The sequence below is a fragment of the Pipistrellus kuhlii genome, unplaced genomic scaffold (assembly GCF_014108245.1).
Source record: "Pipistrellus kuhlii isolate mPipKuh1 unplaced genomic scaffold, mPipKuh1.p scaffold_m20_p_2, whole genome shotgun sequence".
Lineage (NCBI taxonomy): Eukaryota > Metazoa > Chordata > Mammalia > Chiroptera > Vespertilionidae > Pipistrellus > Pipistrellus kuhlii.
In genome coordinates this window covers 153777246-153794244 of record NW_023425515.1, presented here as the reverse complement: position 1 = coordinate 153794244, position 16999 = coordinate 153777246, and the positions used below count along the sequence as shown (strand labels likewise).

At 34.4% G+C, this 16999-nt stretch overlaps 1 protein-coding gene across 5 annotated transcripts in view; it reads left to right on the top strand.

Moving 5' to 3' along the window:
* ATG4C (autophagy related 4C cysteine peptidase) overlaps positions 1 to 14393 on the top strand; it is a 79877-nt gene extending 65484 nt beyond the window's left edge. For all 5 annotated transcript variants that reach the window (XM_036445660.2, XM_036445658.2, XM_036445662.2 and 2 more), the window contains 2 exons: positions 1166 to 1285; positions 13265 to 14393. In XM_036445660.2, coding sequence (XP_036301553.1) covers positions 1166 to 1285; positions 13265 to 13432 — 288 coding nt within the window. In that variant the 3' untranslated portion in view covers positions 13433 to 14393. The remainder of the gene's footprint in view (positions 1 to 1165; positions 1286 to 13264) is intronic.
* The last annotated feature ends 2606 nt before the right edge of the window (positions 14394 to 16999 follow it).

Below are 16999 nucleotides of genomic sequence, written 5' to 3'. Positions count from 1 at the left end.
AGCCGCGTCCTGTTAGCAAGGGGAGAGGGGCTAGAGCAGTCTCCCCAGCCCATTGACATCTGTGATGCAGTGACTGCTCAGAAAATGAATTAAAGGCACAGGAGGACTGGTAAGAAGGAGGCAAGGGCCATAATAGAACAATTTTCACCTGTGCCTTTTATGGGATAAACAAGAACTTAAGTCAAGTAGAAGAGTGGGTTGGAAGAATAGGCAATTACGTACTAACTAGAGTCCTGTTGCCTGAAGATTCCTGCAAGAATGGGCCTTCCTTCCCCTGGCTGCCAGCACTGCCTTTGCTCTGGCTGGAGCCCCCTTTCCACCTTCCCATGCTGCCCAGAGGCCCCAAGTGGCTGGGGGTGGTGTGGAACGCCTCACCCCCAGCCACTCAGGGCCTGTGTATACAAATTTACCCCCAAATTTTTGTTGGGTTGATTTGCATACTCACACTGGGCGTTGCAAATGTATGGTCAATTAGCATGTTTCTCTTTTATGTAGATTGTGTCAATTGCTTAAGACTCTTAAATTGACTTCTTTCATATCACTGTGGAACATTTAAAAAAAATTAAATTTATTGGGGTGACACTGGTTAATAAGATTATAAAGGTTTCAAATGTACAATATTAGGATACATCATGTGTATATTGCATTGTGTGCCCACCACAATGGAACATTCATGAATCTGTGTATTTGTTGAAAAAGTTTTGATATCCTTATTCAAAGGTTTATAAACATTAAAAAACTAACAAAACAGACTTAATTGCACTTTAGTAGAAATTTTTATTTTGAATATTTGAAAAGTGAATTGCTTTACCAAATGGCCAACTTTATTCTAAACCTTGTATTAGCTTATATAATTTCCAGTGGCACATTTTTCTTCCCTTTATCAATTGTTAGATCACTTTGATACACTTTCTTTTGCAGAATGGCACTAATGCCACATAAGGTGGAGATTTGGTGAATTGAATATACACAGTGTTGGCTCATATTTTACAACTTTGGAGAGGAGGAAGGATTCTTTGCATTGGGTAGACTAAAACACCATTTGAGAAGCATATTTCAGTTTTGAGAAAAGCCAGATAACAAATTTTAAATTAGTAATATTCTGATATGTAAGTAAGTCCATCAGTAAAAGTAAATTAATCCTAAAGAATTTTTAAAATTACAGACATTCCACTGCCCTTCTCCCAAAAAGATGTCATTTCGAAAGATGGATCCTAGCTGTACAATAGGATTCTACTGTCGAAACGTTCAGGACTTCAAACGAGCTTCTGAAGAAATCACTAAGGTACTTTTATTTAAAATATTATTATAATATTTGTAAATGACCTAATTTTTATTTGAGCTATCAAATAAAAGACAAAAATCTGTAAATAATTACATTTTTGTAAAATTGTCTCTCAAATGTTAATGTTATTAGGAATATTGAACTAAAACTTTGGGGATTCCTAGCCTTTGATACTGGCGAAATCAACTAGTGAACAGTAGAAAATATTGATTGCTCCACTAGGTGGCACTGTTGAAGTAAAAATCCCTTTGCAAATGGATTAGGTTATCTGTGCAAGCAATTAGGTTATATTTTATTTGAAGAGGATTTTAAAAGGGCAATACCTTAGGGGTTAGAAAAAAAATTAATGAAGTATTTGATCAAGCCAAATTGTGCATTATTTCTTGTTAGTCCAAATGCTTCTTTGGTTTTTTTAAAAAGAGAAATGGTATTTTTGGATTTCTCCGAACTGCTTTATCAAATGAGCTGTGTTGTTACCTTCCAATAAGCTTGTCTAATCTGGTCTATTCGACTTATAGGATCTGTGCAATAGGTTTATTTAATTCCTTCTCATTATCTTTAAACTTCTGCATTTTTCTGGTCCTTGAGTACAGTACTGCTAAACATTTATAGAGCCTCATGGATTGTCTATATTTAGTACTTTGGGAAATACAAAAGCTTACTTATTGGGGAAATAGGCATAACTGGTTATTACTGTCAGTAGCTATAGCTTATCAGTTTATGGGTAGGTAATACTAGAATCACTTTTGGGAATTCTTAACTTGAGTTCAGATAGAGTAATACCTTATTACTACTTGACTTACAGTTAATTTTTTTTTTTTTTTTTTTAGGAAAATAGACGTAGTGGATTGAAATTTTATTTTTATCCTGTAAAAATAACATTAAATAAAAGGTTTCAAATAATTTAGGTTTACTTTACTTAACCTGCCATGTAAAAGGAAAATTAACAAAACCATGACAGAAAAATGAATGAGGAGAGAAAATGAGATATGTGAGAACCTCTTCCTAATCTTCATTTCTCATAGTTGTCGCCTTTTTACTCTCCATTTTCAACCTGGAAGGCCAAGTGAACTTAACAAAATATGTATTTTACATTTCCCCCTCTTTTATTATTTGAAATTTGAAATATTTGTGTATTTTAATTTGACAATTCTCTGTCTTTATGAAGTATTGTATATGTTCAAAAATATACAAATTCAGATGATATTATAATACAAATCAATACTAATGAACATACTCTATTAGAAAGTCCCATTTCTCTTAATTATTTTCTACCCAGGTTAAAACAAGTCAGTTTAGAATAATAAAGCAAAGTGAACCAAATTATTATTACTAAGTTGAAAAACAAGATTCACAAATGGATTTCATGTTGATATTTCCTCATTAAGAACGGATGTTCTTTGTGGTTTTATACTGATAGTTATTAAGATTTTTACATTGGAAAAATACTTAGAAATCACTTCTCTTAAAGCATTAGAGTAATATATACAATGTTGAGGCAAAAAAACAACAACAAAAAACCCACACATATTGAAATATCATTCGGAAGTACTGAGAATTTTGATAGTCTTTTAACTTTGCTTTAATAATAGTATTATTCTTAAGTTAATAGCATTTTGTAGCAGTATCAAAAACTCACTTTGTCAATTAGTAATTTGATTATTTACTTTTTATTGGAAGGTTATAAGTTAAGCAGTTTCCCTTTTCTTCCTAAAAATTGATTTTGGCATTTTTAGTAAAAAAGCTATTTTTTTTCTCTTTAAAAATAAAAACAACTTAAAATTATTTTTTCTAGATAGGATGTATTTTGAGTCTAAACTATAATGTTGAATTTGTTATGCTATATAAATGAAGATTTTTAAAGCCTTAACTACATAATTTTAAAAAATGTTATAAAAATTACTAAATTAATTCTATGTTTAGAGAGTTCAGTTCAGCAAGTATCTGGGTAACGGTTACATTGAAAGCATAAAATGACCAAGACATAATCCCTGCTTTTGAGCAAGGTATAAGGCCTCTACCCTAAAGTACCATTTGCAATTCAGGAGAGGGGATAGACGTATGTTACAATGAATATTGTAAGCGTCCATACAGAAATAGAAATAAGTTGACAGTGAAGAAAAGGTGTTGAATAGAGAGGGATGTCTCATTCAACTCGAAGTTCTTTATTGTGATGCTGATATTTAATTTGGAACTTGAAAGTTTAGGCTTAATTTCTGTTGGCTTAGGGAGAAGGAAGGGTTGATATGGATGTGAAACATTGGAAATTCCTACAGACTACTTGGTCTGATCACTTAGGAGAACAATTGACAATTCTAGCAAACTTAAAAATATGTATACCGTTAGACACAGCAATGCATGTTGTATACTTATATAATCCTAACCAAAGTGTTCCTATTTTTCTTTAGGGGTAGTTGTTTCAAGCAGAGGAAATAAAAAGAGGAAAGGTATTAGAAAAGGAAAGTATAGAGCTTGTCAAGGGAATGGCAAATTGTCTAGTTGGTAGGTGCCAAAGATACCTGTAGGGCAGGACTGTCTTCTGGCTGCCTGAATCTGTATGGGTGTGGCCTGGAAGATTTCTCCATTTCTAACAAGCCTCCCACATAATCTTGCACATCAAATCCAAGGGCTACTGGTGTAAGACAATGCAACCCCACATGTGATACTCAATTATTTTAGTTGGCCCTAGAACACATATTTTAATACTAGGATAAATATTTTAATACTTATATATTAATTTATATTCATATTAGAAAAATATAACCAGAATATCAAACATGCGATTTCCTATTTATTATTGATTTTAGAAGGCTATTTAAGTTTGAAATGGTGAAAAGAGAAATCTTAATTATAATAGAGATGGGATTCACGGCAAAAATAAAGGTATACAAATGTCCAAGTCTGTATTCGGCAGTATGTTGATTTTATTAATTTCAACCATACAGAGATAAAGAGAATAACATAATAATACCCTATTATAATGTGCTACCACTGAGCTTAAGAGAAAAAAAATTACATGTATTATCCATCCCCAGTCTTATTCTTGGCCTTTCTTCACAATAGTAACAGCTATCCTAAATTTTATATAATACTTGTACCTTATGTAACCATTAACAACATAAATTATTTGAGATATTGTGAAACTTTTTACTAATGATATCCTATATAATAAAAGGCTAATATGCAAATTGACCACATGGCGGAATGGCTGATTACTATGACCTACACTGACCATCAGTGCACTCCCGCAGGGGGAGCACCACTCCGCCAGAAGTCAGGATCACAGCTGGTGAGTGCAGCGGTGGTTGCAGTGCTAAAGATGTCCGCCTAAGCCATCAGTTGGACATCCTCTGGGGGCTCCTGGACTGCAAGAGGGTGCAGGCCTCACCTGTGCAGGCAACCTCCTCCTATCTGGTCATGACCCATTATGAAGTCCCAGCCTAATTTGCATATCACCTCTTTATAATATAAATGTATATACCCCTCTGCAACTAAGGTTTTCATGTAATAGTGACCTAGAGGTTATCTATTTCTATACACGTTGGTCTAGTTTATTCATTTAAACTGCTGCATAGTGAGTAGTACATTCTATAATATACTATTTTTAATTTAAACTTTCCTTCATTGATGGTAATTCACTGATTTTATTTTCTAATGACTAATCCTTTATAATAAAAGGCTAGTGTACAAATTGACCAAATGGTGGAATGATCAGGGGGCAGATGCTCAATGCAGGAGCTTCCTCCCCCCTCTGCACCTTGTGCTCCCACCGGGGGAATGCCACTCATCCAGAAGCCCTGAGCCGGGCTCATGCCTGGCGAGTGCAGCGGCGGTGGTGGGAGTGAGCCTCTCCCACCTCCATGGCAGCACTAAGGATGTCTGACTACCGGCACAGGGAGTGGGCCGAAGCCATCATTGGACATCGCCTGAGGGCTCCCAGACTGCAAGAGGGCACAGGCTGAGCTGCGGGACCCACAAGTGCACGAATTTTTGTGCACCGGGCCTCTAGTAATGTATATAAGAATACTTAAAATGACCCTAAGTTCTTATCTAAATGGAGTCACCCGTTCAGACCCATGACCTCTCTGATCTCACCCCTTAGCACTCTTCCCCCAGCTTACTCAAGGCCAATCACATAATTTCCTCCTGGAAAATGCTAGGTGTCTTCTGTTTTAAGGATTCTCTTTGTTTCCTGGGCCTGCAGGCTCTTCCTGCAGGTATTCCCTGATTCTTTCTCCTTTTCTCCTTTTCTTCTTTCAGGTCTTTACTCAAGTGTCACCTTCTTAGGCCTTCTCTGTCCACCCTTATTTCACTTGTTATTATCCCCTCCCCCCGTTTTCTTTTTCTTTTTAGGGTGTTTGTTTGTTTGTTTGTTTATTTATTTATTTATTAAAATATATTTTATTGATTTTTTACAGAGAGGAAGGGAGAGAGATAGAGAGCTAGAAACATCAATGAGAGAGAAACATCGACCGGCTGCCTCCTGCACCCCCCCTACCGGGGATGTGGCCGCAACCAATGTACATGCCCTTGACCGGAATCGAACCCGGGACCTTTCAGTCCGCAGACCGACGCTCTACCACTGAGCCAAACCGGTTTCGGCTAGGGTGTTTATTTAAGTGCATGCACATACACACACACATATTTATTCTGCTGTATCATATATAAACACATTATGCTTATTTAACTTATTTATCACCTGTCTACTCCACTGGAATGTAATCTTGACAAGGGCAAGGATACTTGTTGGTTTTGTTTATTATTGTGTCTCCAGTGATTAGAGCTGCCTGTCACATTGTAGGAGCTCAGTAAATACTTGTTGAATGAAGGAGTGGGTTAAAGATACTTTGTTATAAATTTGTCTTATTTATAAATTCTTAACTCTTCTAGCTATTTGTTTAGATTTTCACCTCTACATTTCTAAATAATGTGTTTATTCTGCTATTTTTTGATAATCCATTTTAGACATTACCTATTAGTTTTTTGTTAATAGTACTTGAGGATTTAGCTATTCTCATATCCCTTAACCCCATTTTTATTTCTCTCAGCTGTACACCTTCGACAGATTTTGGTTAAATCACTATTCAGTGTTCACATTATTATGCCTCCATAATACTGTTTACATGATGTATGCTGATTACATTTCTTTTTTTTCTCATGCCTTCATTTTCTCAGAGTTAATACTTTCCCCACTTTTCTTTTCCTTTGTTTGCTTTGTATTTATTGAAAAATTTTACAAATGTTGACTCATATCTGTTACTTATCTAGCAGCAAATTTTTCATAAATACAAATGTAAGAAAATCTATTTTTTTCTCCTTTTCTGGAGACTTTCCTCTCTATTTTCTTTTCTCTCCAGTCTTAACTGCTCTCTAGACCTGATGCAGAGTTGTTCATTTGGAACTTCTTAATGCTACTTTGCTGACTTGGATCCCTGTCTTCTAAATCTCTCCTTAATTTATTTTCTTGTTTTGCTGAAGCATAGATTCCAGTATTTTCCTCAGTAAAGGATGCCTAGATAGTAAAGTTTTGTAGAGGTGTTCTCTCTTTTCCGAGTCCAGCACGGAAAAGGAACAGGTCTGGTTCCTGAGTAGAGGAGCTGGGGATTAAGAAATGAAAGAAAGAAGGAAAGCAAGATGCAGAAATAGAAGCAAACTGGGAGTTAGTTGGGATGCCATTCTCTCTGATGGAGAGGCAGTGACCCTGAGCCCATGCAGCGTATTTATATTATACCCCCATTTACCAGGAAGTATCACCAAAACTTAGGATCAAAGGAGCTTATTTACATTCTTGAGTAGGCCCTAGCATTCCTGGTGCTTGCCTGGATTTGTATATTGACACCTGGGCTGATATGAAGGCCAAGCTGATAACATGTCCAGCCTTCTTGGGGAAGCATTTTATTATCCAGTTGTTGGACTTATTAATATACTCTTATTATACAGATGTTGGACCTTTTGAATTGTTTCACTAATTTTCCCATCTTTTTATTTTTCCCTTCTATTTTCCATGTCTTTATCATTTTTATATGGGATGTTTCCTCTATCTTCTAACTCTTCTATTGTTCTTAAATTTTAATTATGATATTCAAATTTCTAGGAATTATTTTATTTTTCTATTTCTCCTTTTTTATTACATTCTCTCTCTCTTTTTTTCTTTATATGAATGTAGTTTTCTCTTCAAGGAAATTAATTAGAGTAATTTTGAAGTTTTTCTTGTCCTTCTTTTGCTGTATATGATCTATTACAAACTCGTTTTGTTACGTTTTATTTTTTGTTTTTTTTTTGTAATCTTCCAGTATTTCACTGGCTGCTTTCCCCCAAATGACTGGTGATCTTCAGTGTCTGTTTGTATTTGAGTAAGGGACTAAAAACCTGAGTGGATGTTCTGTGTGTCTGAGCATGTTTTTTTCGCTGATGACCTTCATCCTAGGGTAATTAGGTGATAAACCTGCCTTTTTTATTGGATGACCCCTCCCTGCATAGGTTGGTAAATGGTTATCTTTTTTCTAGAGTTGTTTTATTTTTTTCCCCAGAGAAAAGTTCTGCCATCTGCTTGTAGAATATATGTTGTCTACAGTGCTCCAGGAGAAGGAAGTGAAGGATGCTAGGGCCCTGCAGTTCAGTATTTTAGACTGTCTCTAAATTCCTCAGCTTCTGTTGTCATCACTGTGCCTGGTGTACTAGAGTTTATAGCTTTATTTGTTTTTTCCGAAGAATAAATCTTTATTTTCCTATGTGTGGGATGGTCGGTGGGGGGCTAAAGAGGGATAGTTGTTATAAGAAAGGACCTGGGAATTGAGTCTATATGCAGGCTTTCAATCACTTTCCCTTTCAGTTTTGTGTCTCACCCTGTTTTTGTGCCTTTATATATTATTCCTCTCCAAGTTCTGCAAGGTGAACTTGCTCACCTTTCATAGATATTCTTCCAACACACATCTCTCCCAGCCCCTGAACTTAGATTGTATCTTCTCTGCTCTGCTGAATGTAAGGGGCCCGATGTTGATTGTTTTTGTCTGATCTCACCTCCTTTTCTTCCTTACCTTACTTGTTCCCAGCCTAATGGTTGTTATCAAATAAAACACTCCTGTGATAAACTTACTACCTAGTAATGCTGGCATTTAAGGCCAGAAATGAAAATGTGAGTATTAGGAAAGTAATCATTTGATTATAGAATGAATATCAACACAAGAAAAAAAATTTGCCCATGGCTATAACAAAATTTATAACACAGCCCTTGAATTCCAGACACCCAATCTGGAATTCTTCAATCCAAAGCTAACATTTGTTGAATCTTTGCCATATGTCACATACTGTGCTAATTAAGCACCATATATACATTTTTCTCATTTAATCTACACAAACCTTCTGAGGTAAGTAGGTATCTCTGTTTTACAGATGAGTAATCTTACACTTACAAAGGTTCAGTAACTTTCAGAAAGGTCACAACTAATAAATGGTAGTGCTGAGATTCACACCTCAGACATTTAACTTGAGAACATGTGCTTATAAGCACTATTCTGTACAGTCTCCCATTTATACATCAATCCATGGTTTAGACAGTTGGCTATCTAATCTTTATTTCAGGTAATGGTGAACGAATTATTTTCCTTGGGAATCTTTTTCATTTTGGACAGAACCTTATCATTAAAGAAGCTTCCCCACATTCAGTTGGAATCAGCTGCACATAGCATTTACTCCTTTGTCTCATTGAGTAAAAGAATAAGTTTGCTTCCTCTTCTAGGGCAAACAGTCCCATTTTCTCCAATGGTGCACAATTTCCCATACCCATCACTATTTTGTTAAAATGTATTTTTCAAAACACTTTAGTGTTTTACATTTATTATGTTCATGATTATATTTCCCCTTCTTCTAATCTGTATTTTCCAAGTGAAATCGGGGAGATATATATTTTTTTTATATGGATCTTTTTTTAACTTTGGGATTTAATGATAGGAACTCTGATTTCTTTAAAAATCTTCAGGGGCTTCTAATTTAGTTGGGAAGATATGAAATGGACAATAAAATGACTGAATTAGAGTATACTTAATGCCAAAAGACTACTATGATAATAATGCAATAATAATAGCCAACATGTATGATGCCAGGCAATCTTTAATTATTTTTACAAATATTACTGATTAAATCCTCACAACAACACTGCCAAATAGATGTGGTAATACTGACATTTTACAATAAGAAAAACGAGGCAGCCTGGTTAAGTTACTTGTCCAGGATCACACAACTCATAAGTATCAGTCAGGTTTCTACTGAGACTGCCCAAGATTCACGGTCCATGTTTGAAATCCTTACTAGAGGAGGTAACTGGAGGACAGAGATATCTTGAACAGAATCATTAGGGTAGAGTGTTATGGGATGTTTATGGTAGACATTTAATGTTCACGGGATTTGAAGAGTCAGGAGAAAGGAAAATTACTTTGACATTCCAAATACATTCCAAATACATTATCGTAGATCAAAAACACAATAGACATGTTAAAGTAAAGATTGGCCTTTGTCAGGGAAGATATCGGCCTAGGATAGGACATGACTACCCACCATAAGCTGCTTATATTTTAAAAAGTTTTAATTTCAGTCCATCCTTTGTGGTTGCAAGGCTGCCATGCAGGCCTTCCTTGAGCTAGTCAGGTTAGCGTGTGACCCCTTTTCGTCCACACAGTGGTTATAATAGAACCAAACCGCTTAAGCTTAAATTCTGGCTCTGTCATTTACTAACTGTGTGAACAAAACAGGTCACTTAAACCCTCAATATTTTCGTTCCCTCGTCTGTAAAACATGGATGATAATAAAGGGTAATAGTGAAGTGGTTGAAACTCAGAGAAGATAATATTTTTAAGAGAGAAGATAGAATATATAGAGAAGATAAAGGATCAGTAGTTGATTAATATTTACATTCAGAAAGTGAAATCACTGAAGGAGATAAGAAATAGCCCAGAAAATAGGAGAAACAGGAAAGCAAAATATTATAGAAATCAAGGGGAGTAAATATTTTAAGAAAGAAATGCCCAGAAGTGTTGATTGCTATAGAAATATAAAGAGAATAGGAACTAATAAAAGGCCTTTTTATTTGAGGACTAGAAGAGAATTTTCAGAACAGCGAGGGTTAAAAGTTGGGTTAGAGCGATTTAAGATTGAGTAGTAAGAAGATAGTGTGGAGCTAACATCACGTACACATTTAACTTCAACTCAACTACACAAACTCATAATAAAAAACATATTATTTTTCCACGTGTACTCTTTATTATATGCTGTACATTACTATATACTGTACTATTCATTTATACATGGTACTGAATAGGGTTGTATATACAAAATTATGCTTAACAACCTTTTTAAACAATTTGAAGGCTTATGGAAGTTAATTTTGACTATTTGATTTTCATATTATGGGCTGACTTTAGAATTAAACCCTGCATTAAGTGTAGCTCCACAGTGGTGAAGACAGACCACATAGGTATAGACTGCTCTGCCCTGGGTATAGTTTTACATGTGTGCTGGCAGAGACCAGTGGAAAGGTTTCAGCCTGAGGACAAGTGGTCATCTCCTGGTCTATTTCTGTTCTTACAACTACGGGCATTATGATGGAAGAAATTGCTTAACTTTTGTCCTCTAGCTTTCTTCTCTGTAAATTCTGAAACCTGTTAAGTTAGTACATAGGGAAAATGTGATAAAATATTTGACCTTTTGAAAAGAAATCTATGATTTGCCTTTTAGATAATAAAGCTGTTTCCTGTATCTGTGGCTATATTATTAAAATGTATTTCATATGAACTCTCTCATAGAAATACTTTTAATTTAATATTGTTCTGAATGCCAGGGATACATATTTATTTTAGCCATGTTTCGAGAGAATCTATAAATGTAACATAATAAGAATTTGACTAACCTTTGATTTAATATTGGCATTTGATAGAATTTGGTTTTTATCCCAGAAATTATCCTTTAAGAACAAATTATATTAAATTGATCATGATGAATGATGTACCAAGTGGGGCAAAAGCAGGCTTACAGTTGTGAATACATGAAACAGAGTTTACTCTTGCATTATTATTTATTAATTATTGTATTATTTTCCCTATGAGCAACTATAAGCCTGCTTTTGCACAACCCTGTATAAGTACTCTTGGTATTATTTCCAGCATTCTCTGGGACTCACATAAACATTTTGAAATCTTCCTTATAGTTCCAGGTTACCTATAGAAAAATTGGTTTCTATTAAAACATCCTTCATTCAAAATTTTAAATTTATTTTTTAAATGAAAATTTTTTATATATTTTTAAATAAAACTTGTTCGACAGAAAGATTTAAAATTGTTTAGAATGTGTTGCTGGCTTGTCAACAAATACCAAATGGATAGAGGTTATAAAGGTTGCTGTTGTCCTTACAAAATTCTAGGTATTGCTTTTTTCACTTCAGAATTATCTAATGTAACTCTAGAAGGTAATATGTAAAGTGTGGATTACTACTATATAGATTACTATTTTTTATGTTGACTAGATTTTTGCAGAAATATTTTTTTCAATGCCGAAACCGGTTTGGCTCAATGGATAGAGCGTCGGCTTGGGGACTGAAGGGACCCGGGTTCGATTCCGGTCAAGGGCATGTACCTTGGTTGCAGGCATATCCCCAGTAGGGGGTGTGCAGGAGGCAGCTGATCGATGACTCTCTCTCATCGATGTTTCTAGCTCTCGATCTCTCTCCCTTTCTCTCTGTAAAAAAATCAATAAAATATATTAAAAAAAAAAAAGAAATATTTTTTTCAAATATAGTGATCTTTAGAAGGTCCAAACTTAATTTTTTTTCATTTTATTTATTTTTTAATTTTTTTGTCATTTCCTCTTTTTATTTATTTTTTATTCTATTTTATTTAAAAAATATATATTTTATTGATTTTTTTTGCCCCCCTCCCTCCCATTCATACCCTCCCTCCGCAGAGTTTTATGTCTGTTGGTTGTACTTATATGCATGTATACAAGTCCTTCGGTTGATCTATTATCTCCCTCCCCTCCCCGCTGTAATTTGACAGTCTACTTGTTGCTTTACTGTCTCTATGTCTATCTTTTGGTTCATCAGTTTGTAATGTTCTTTATTATCCATAAATGAGTGAGGTCATGTGGTGTTTCTCTTTCATTGATTGGCTTATTTCACTCAGCATGATGTTCTCCAATTCCATCCAGGTTGCTGCAAATGATGAGAATTCCTTCTTTTTTATGGCAGCATAGTATTCCATTGTGTAGATGTACCATAGTTTTTTTATCCAATCATCTGCTGACGGGCACCTGGGCTGTTTCCAAATCTGGCTATTGTAGATTGTGCTGCTATGAACATAGGGGTGCATATATCCTTTCTGATTGGTGTTTCTAGTTTCTTGGGATATATTCCTAGGAGTGGGATTACTGGCAAACTTAATTTTTTAAAATAAGTTTTTATTTTTAATTTTGGTCATCTTAACATTGTTCTGAGATAAGGAGCTTGGTTACCTGTTTTATAGATGAGACTCAGGTAGAGTTACTTGTTGAAGATCACATCAAGGTAAGTTGTAGAATTGGGATTATTAGAATGAACCTTCTTACTCAGGTTAATGCTTCTTTTTCTGGTATCAAGAAATCTTTCACAATATTGACTATAGTCCATGAAACCATTTTGTGTCATTGTCTGCTACTACTAAAAGGAGATAAATATTAACCATAGAGTGAGCCCTCCAACTAATGTGACCAGAAGACTTACTTAGATGGGGATAGGGAGATGGTACTTAATTTTTGAAGGCCCTAATGGAGAAACAGTTATTTAGCTATAAATAAACTGTACAATTTTGTCTTTTAGCCAGAACATTAAAGCATTGGCACTGAATAAACATAGATGAGAAAAGCTAATGAGATATTTGGGGCTAAAACATCAGATTTTGTCACGGGGTGCTACTGTGCACTGTTGGATAAAGAATTCTTCTGTACTTTCTGTTACAGATGCTGCAAATTTCTTCTAAAGAGAAGTATCCCTTATTTACTTTTGTCAATGGACATTCCAGAGACTATGATTTTACATCGACTACAACCAATAAGGAAGACATTTTCCCAGAGGATGAAAATAAAATATTAAAAAGATTTAGCACAGAAGAGTTTGTCTTGCTTTAAAAGATAAGAAGAACTCTTTGAAGGGAGAAAATAAAGAGAAACAAGATTACACGAAACTGGTTTATTTTCACAAATTTCTTAATTTTATATGTTCTTTAAAAAAGAACATTTAGAAATATACAAGTTTTAAAGATATTTTTCTGAGAGATAAATGATTTATGAGTCTTGGTTTCTAATAAATAACAAGTGATTCTGACTGTATCACTACTATTCTGCTGAGACCTTCTAATTATGCCACCTTACCTTCTAAGCCTTCCAGTTTTTGAATTCTTCCACCCGCGGGCACCAGTTTCCTGAAGGTTTTGTGATGTAGCCCCCACATTGGGATTACAAATAGTTTCAAAAGCTTCAGTTCATACTAATGACCAGAAGAACAAGAGAATGCATCTTCTGTGCTGCCTGGCCTCCTGATATTAATGCAACCATATTGGATGTATATTGATAAACGAAGTAATAATTGTTAGCTGTTGTTATATGCATACAATTATATAAGCAGAATTGTGAATTTAGGTAATATTTAGCAATAAGATTTTATAATAGCTTCTTGTTTTTCAGCTTTCTTTGAGGAGTAAATATGAAGTATTAGTTTTTCCCACAAAATTAAAGGTTATGTTACAATAATGGCATCTAGTCAGATCAGATAAAGGCAATTTTTAAGATAGAAATAGTATTTGTTTCTTACCTCAAAAATTAAATTTTATGGGGAACGCTATTTACTATGTAGTTTTGAAATCTAAAGATAAGTACCAAGAAAGAGATCAACAGATGCTCCTCTGTGTGATTTTTGTTATTTGTATAAATCAGTGTAGTGGTGTTTAGAAGCTGAGGCCATCTAGAAGGTAAATCTGCCTTACGTGTATTATGTGTTATTTAAAGGCCAATTTGTGATATAAAAGTACACAAGTTATTATTGAGCCAGGATTATAAATAACTACTTTAATAAAGATGTGAGAACATAAAATGGCTTTGTTTTGGTTTTAATGGGATTCTTTTAATCCTTTCATTTGAAAACTCATTGTCTCTAATGAATTCTCTTTATAATAAGGCAAATAATATTGTTGCTCTGAAAGCAAAATATTAACTTATTTTATGGAGCTTCCATGTTTCATTGTGGAAAGGTGACTTATCTGTGGAAATTGTGCATCATTCAAAGTCATTGATTTCTCCCATCAGAAAGCCTATTTGCTAGGTTTGGAGTTGCATGAAAATGGAAACAGAGGGTGGGCAGATTGCTTTCGTATGCCTGATGGGAGAAATCACGTTTGGCATTTTCCAGTGAGGATAGCTTATTGAATTGAAATAAATAGCTTAAAATCTAAACTTTTTCTTTTCTCTAGATAAGATTTGGACACATGAAGTCCAGTACTAATTTTCCTAGAAGGTCAAAGCAGCACAGGAGCAAGAAGCCAGTGGTATGCCCAATTTTATACACTGCAGTCCCACATGTAAATTATTGCAATTTGTTGTTCCTACATGCCTGCAGAATTCACCGGAGTCTACAAGCACATCAAATAAGAGCGCCCATACTTTCCAGTGAATCAGAGATAATTGTAAGTGTTCTCTTACAAGAACTCTGTAAAAGCTGCAAGTTATATAACATTCTGTCCTCAACATGTTTGGGGATCATTTTTAAGAAGGATATTGGAATGAGTTAAAATTACACCAGGACAGAGACAGAGTGGAGGTGAGAGAAGGCAGAAACTTTCTTTCCATTAAATTATATTGAAAATACTCAGAATATTGTCTAGACAAAACAAATGAATCCTACCATACAATCATCCCCATGACTGAGAATAAGTGGTTAGAATTAGAAGGTATCCTTTAAATCATTTAATAATATGTATGTATGAATGAATGAATGCGTACATTCATGAAAATTGAGAGATAGGCTGATAGATTTATCTTGCCTGTTAATGCAGCTTCAGCTAAGGACGAGACAAAAAGTTGTGATCATCTTTTTTTGGAAAGGCAGTAACAAAATTGCATCACTATTATTGGGATAGAGGTACTGTGTATTCTGGTTTCAGACTTTGTTGTGAACACAGATTTCATTTTAAATTCTGACAGCCAGTAAACTCAGGCAGTAAAGCTTAAGGATCTTTTTCAGCCTGGAATGAAGGAAAGTGGAAGAGGACAAGCTTCAAAGATGGGTGTTCTGTTAGACGTAGGATAGGCGGATCCTCCTTTTGGACATCAATATTAAGATGCTAGGCTTTGCCATTAACATTTCAGAAATGAATTTTTAAAATGCTTGATGTGACTTTTGATGGTGAAGGTTTCTTTTTTCTCTTCTTCCTAAGACTTGACACTTTGTATCCCCTTTTGTCATTGTACTCACCACCAGCAGGCAATCCTGAGACTTATCATTTGCCGAATGAGTGCATGAAAAGATCCTTTATAGTATGAGTATGTCCAAAAGAATTTCCCTGAAGTATTGATTTTTTTTTTTTACATTAAACTAACCACATTAAATCTGTATTAGTGAGAATGTAACTTTAGCAAATTAAAATTTTAGGTCACTTTTGTGTTCTGTTAACCTTTAGGATTTAACATTGTCCAAGGGCAAACATATCTAAAAGTATATATGTTAATTCTTTCTTTTTTAGAACTAAAGGTACAAAAATGACTTTAATCTATTCAATTTTAGGTCAGAAATCTGTGATTTTTTAGAAATCTATATTTACTTTCTATTTTTCAATGCCAGAAAGCACTGTATTTCTGGTCAAACCATACTAATCTAGGTGTTTTTTTCTTTTTTTTTTCTTTTATCTGTTAATAACTTTGCTCCTAGAATAAGTTTCATTTTCTTTTCTTTTTTTTTTTTTAATATATTTTATTGATTTTGTACAGAGAGAAAGAGAGAGAGATAGAGAGCCAGAAACATGGATGAGAGATAGTCATCAATCAGCTGCCTCTTGCACATCTCCTACTGGGGATATGCCCACAACCAAGGTACAGGCCCTTGACTGGAATCAAACCCGGGTCCCTTTAGTCCCCAGGCCGACACTCTATCCATTGAGCCAAACCAGTCTTGGCTAAGTTTCATTTTCATGGTTTATCAGAGATCACCTTTGTAACTTACATTGTATATCTAAGTCTTTTTTAACTATACAACTGGAAAAACATTATAAAGGATTTAAAAAAAACACACCCAAAAATAGGAAGGAACAAGAGGAAGAACAAATAGTGAGAAAACATTTAAAAGTATTAAATAATGATAAGAATTTCTATTGAAACAGACCTAAAGAGGAAACTGAGAATTTAAAATAATAGTAAAATAGAAGCAAGATATCCAGAATATATTGATAGAGGCAATTTCTTAGAAAGGATAAGGGATGATTATTTTCTATAAAAAGAAGAGCTAATGTCCTTTAAAAAATTTTAGGAGAATATTTATCATGTAATATTTATTATAGCCTCAGTATTGTCAGTCAACCACAATTCAATAGTACTCTACTCAATTGAGCTTTAAGACCAAACTAGAGATGAATTGAAAATGTGAAACATCAGATCAGGAAAATTAGAAATATCTTATTGATTCTAACATATACATTTTATATTATTTTA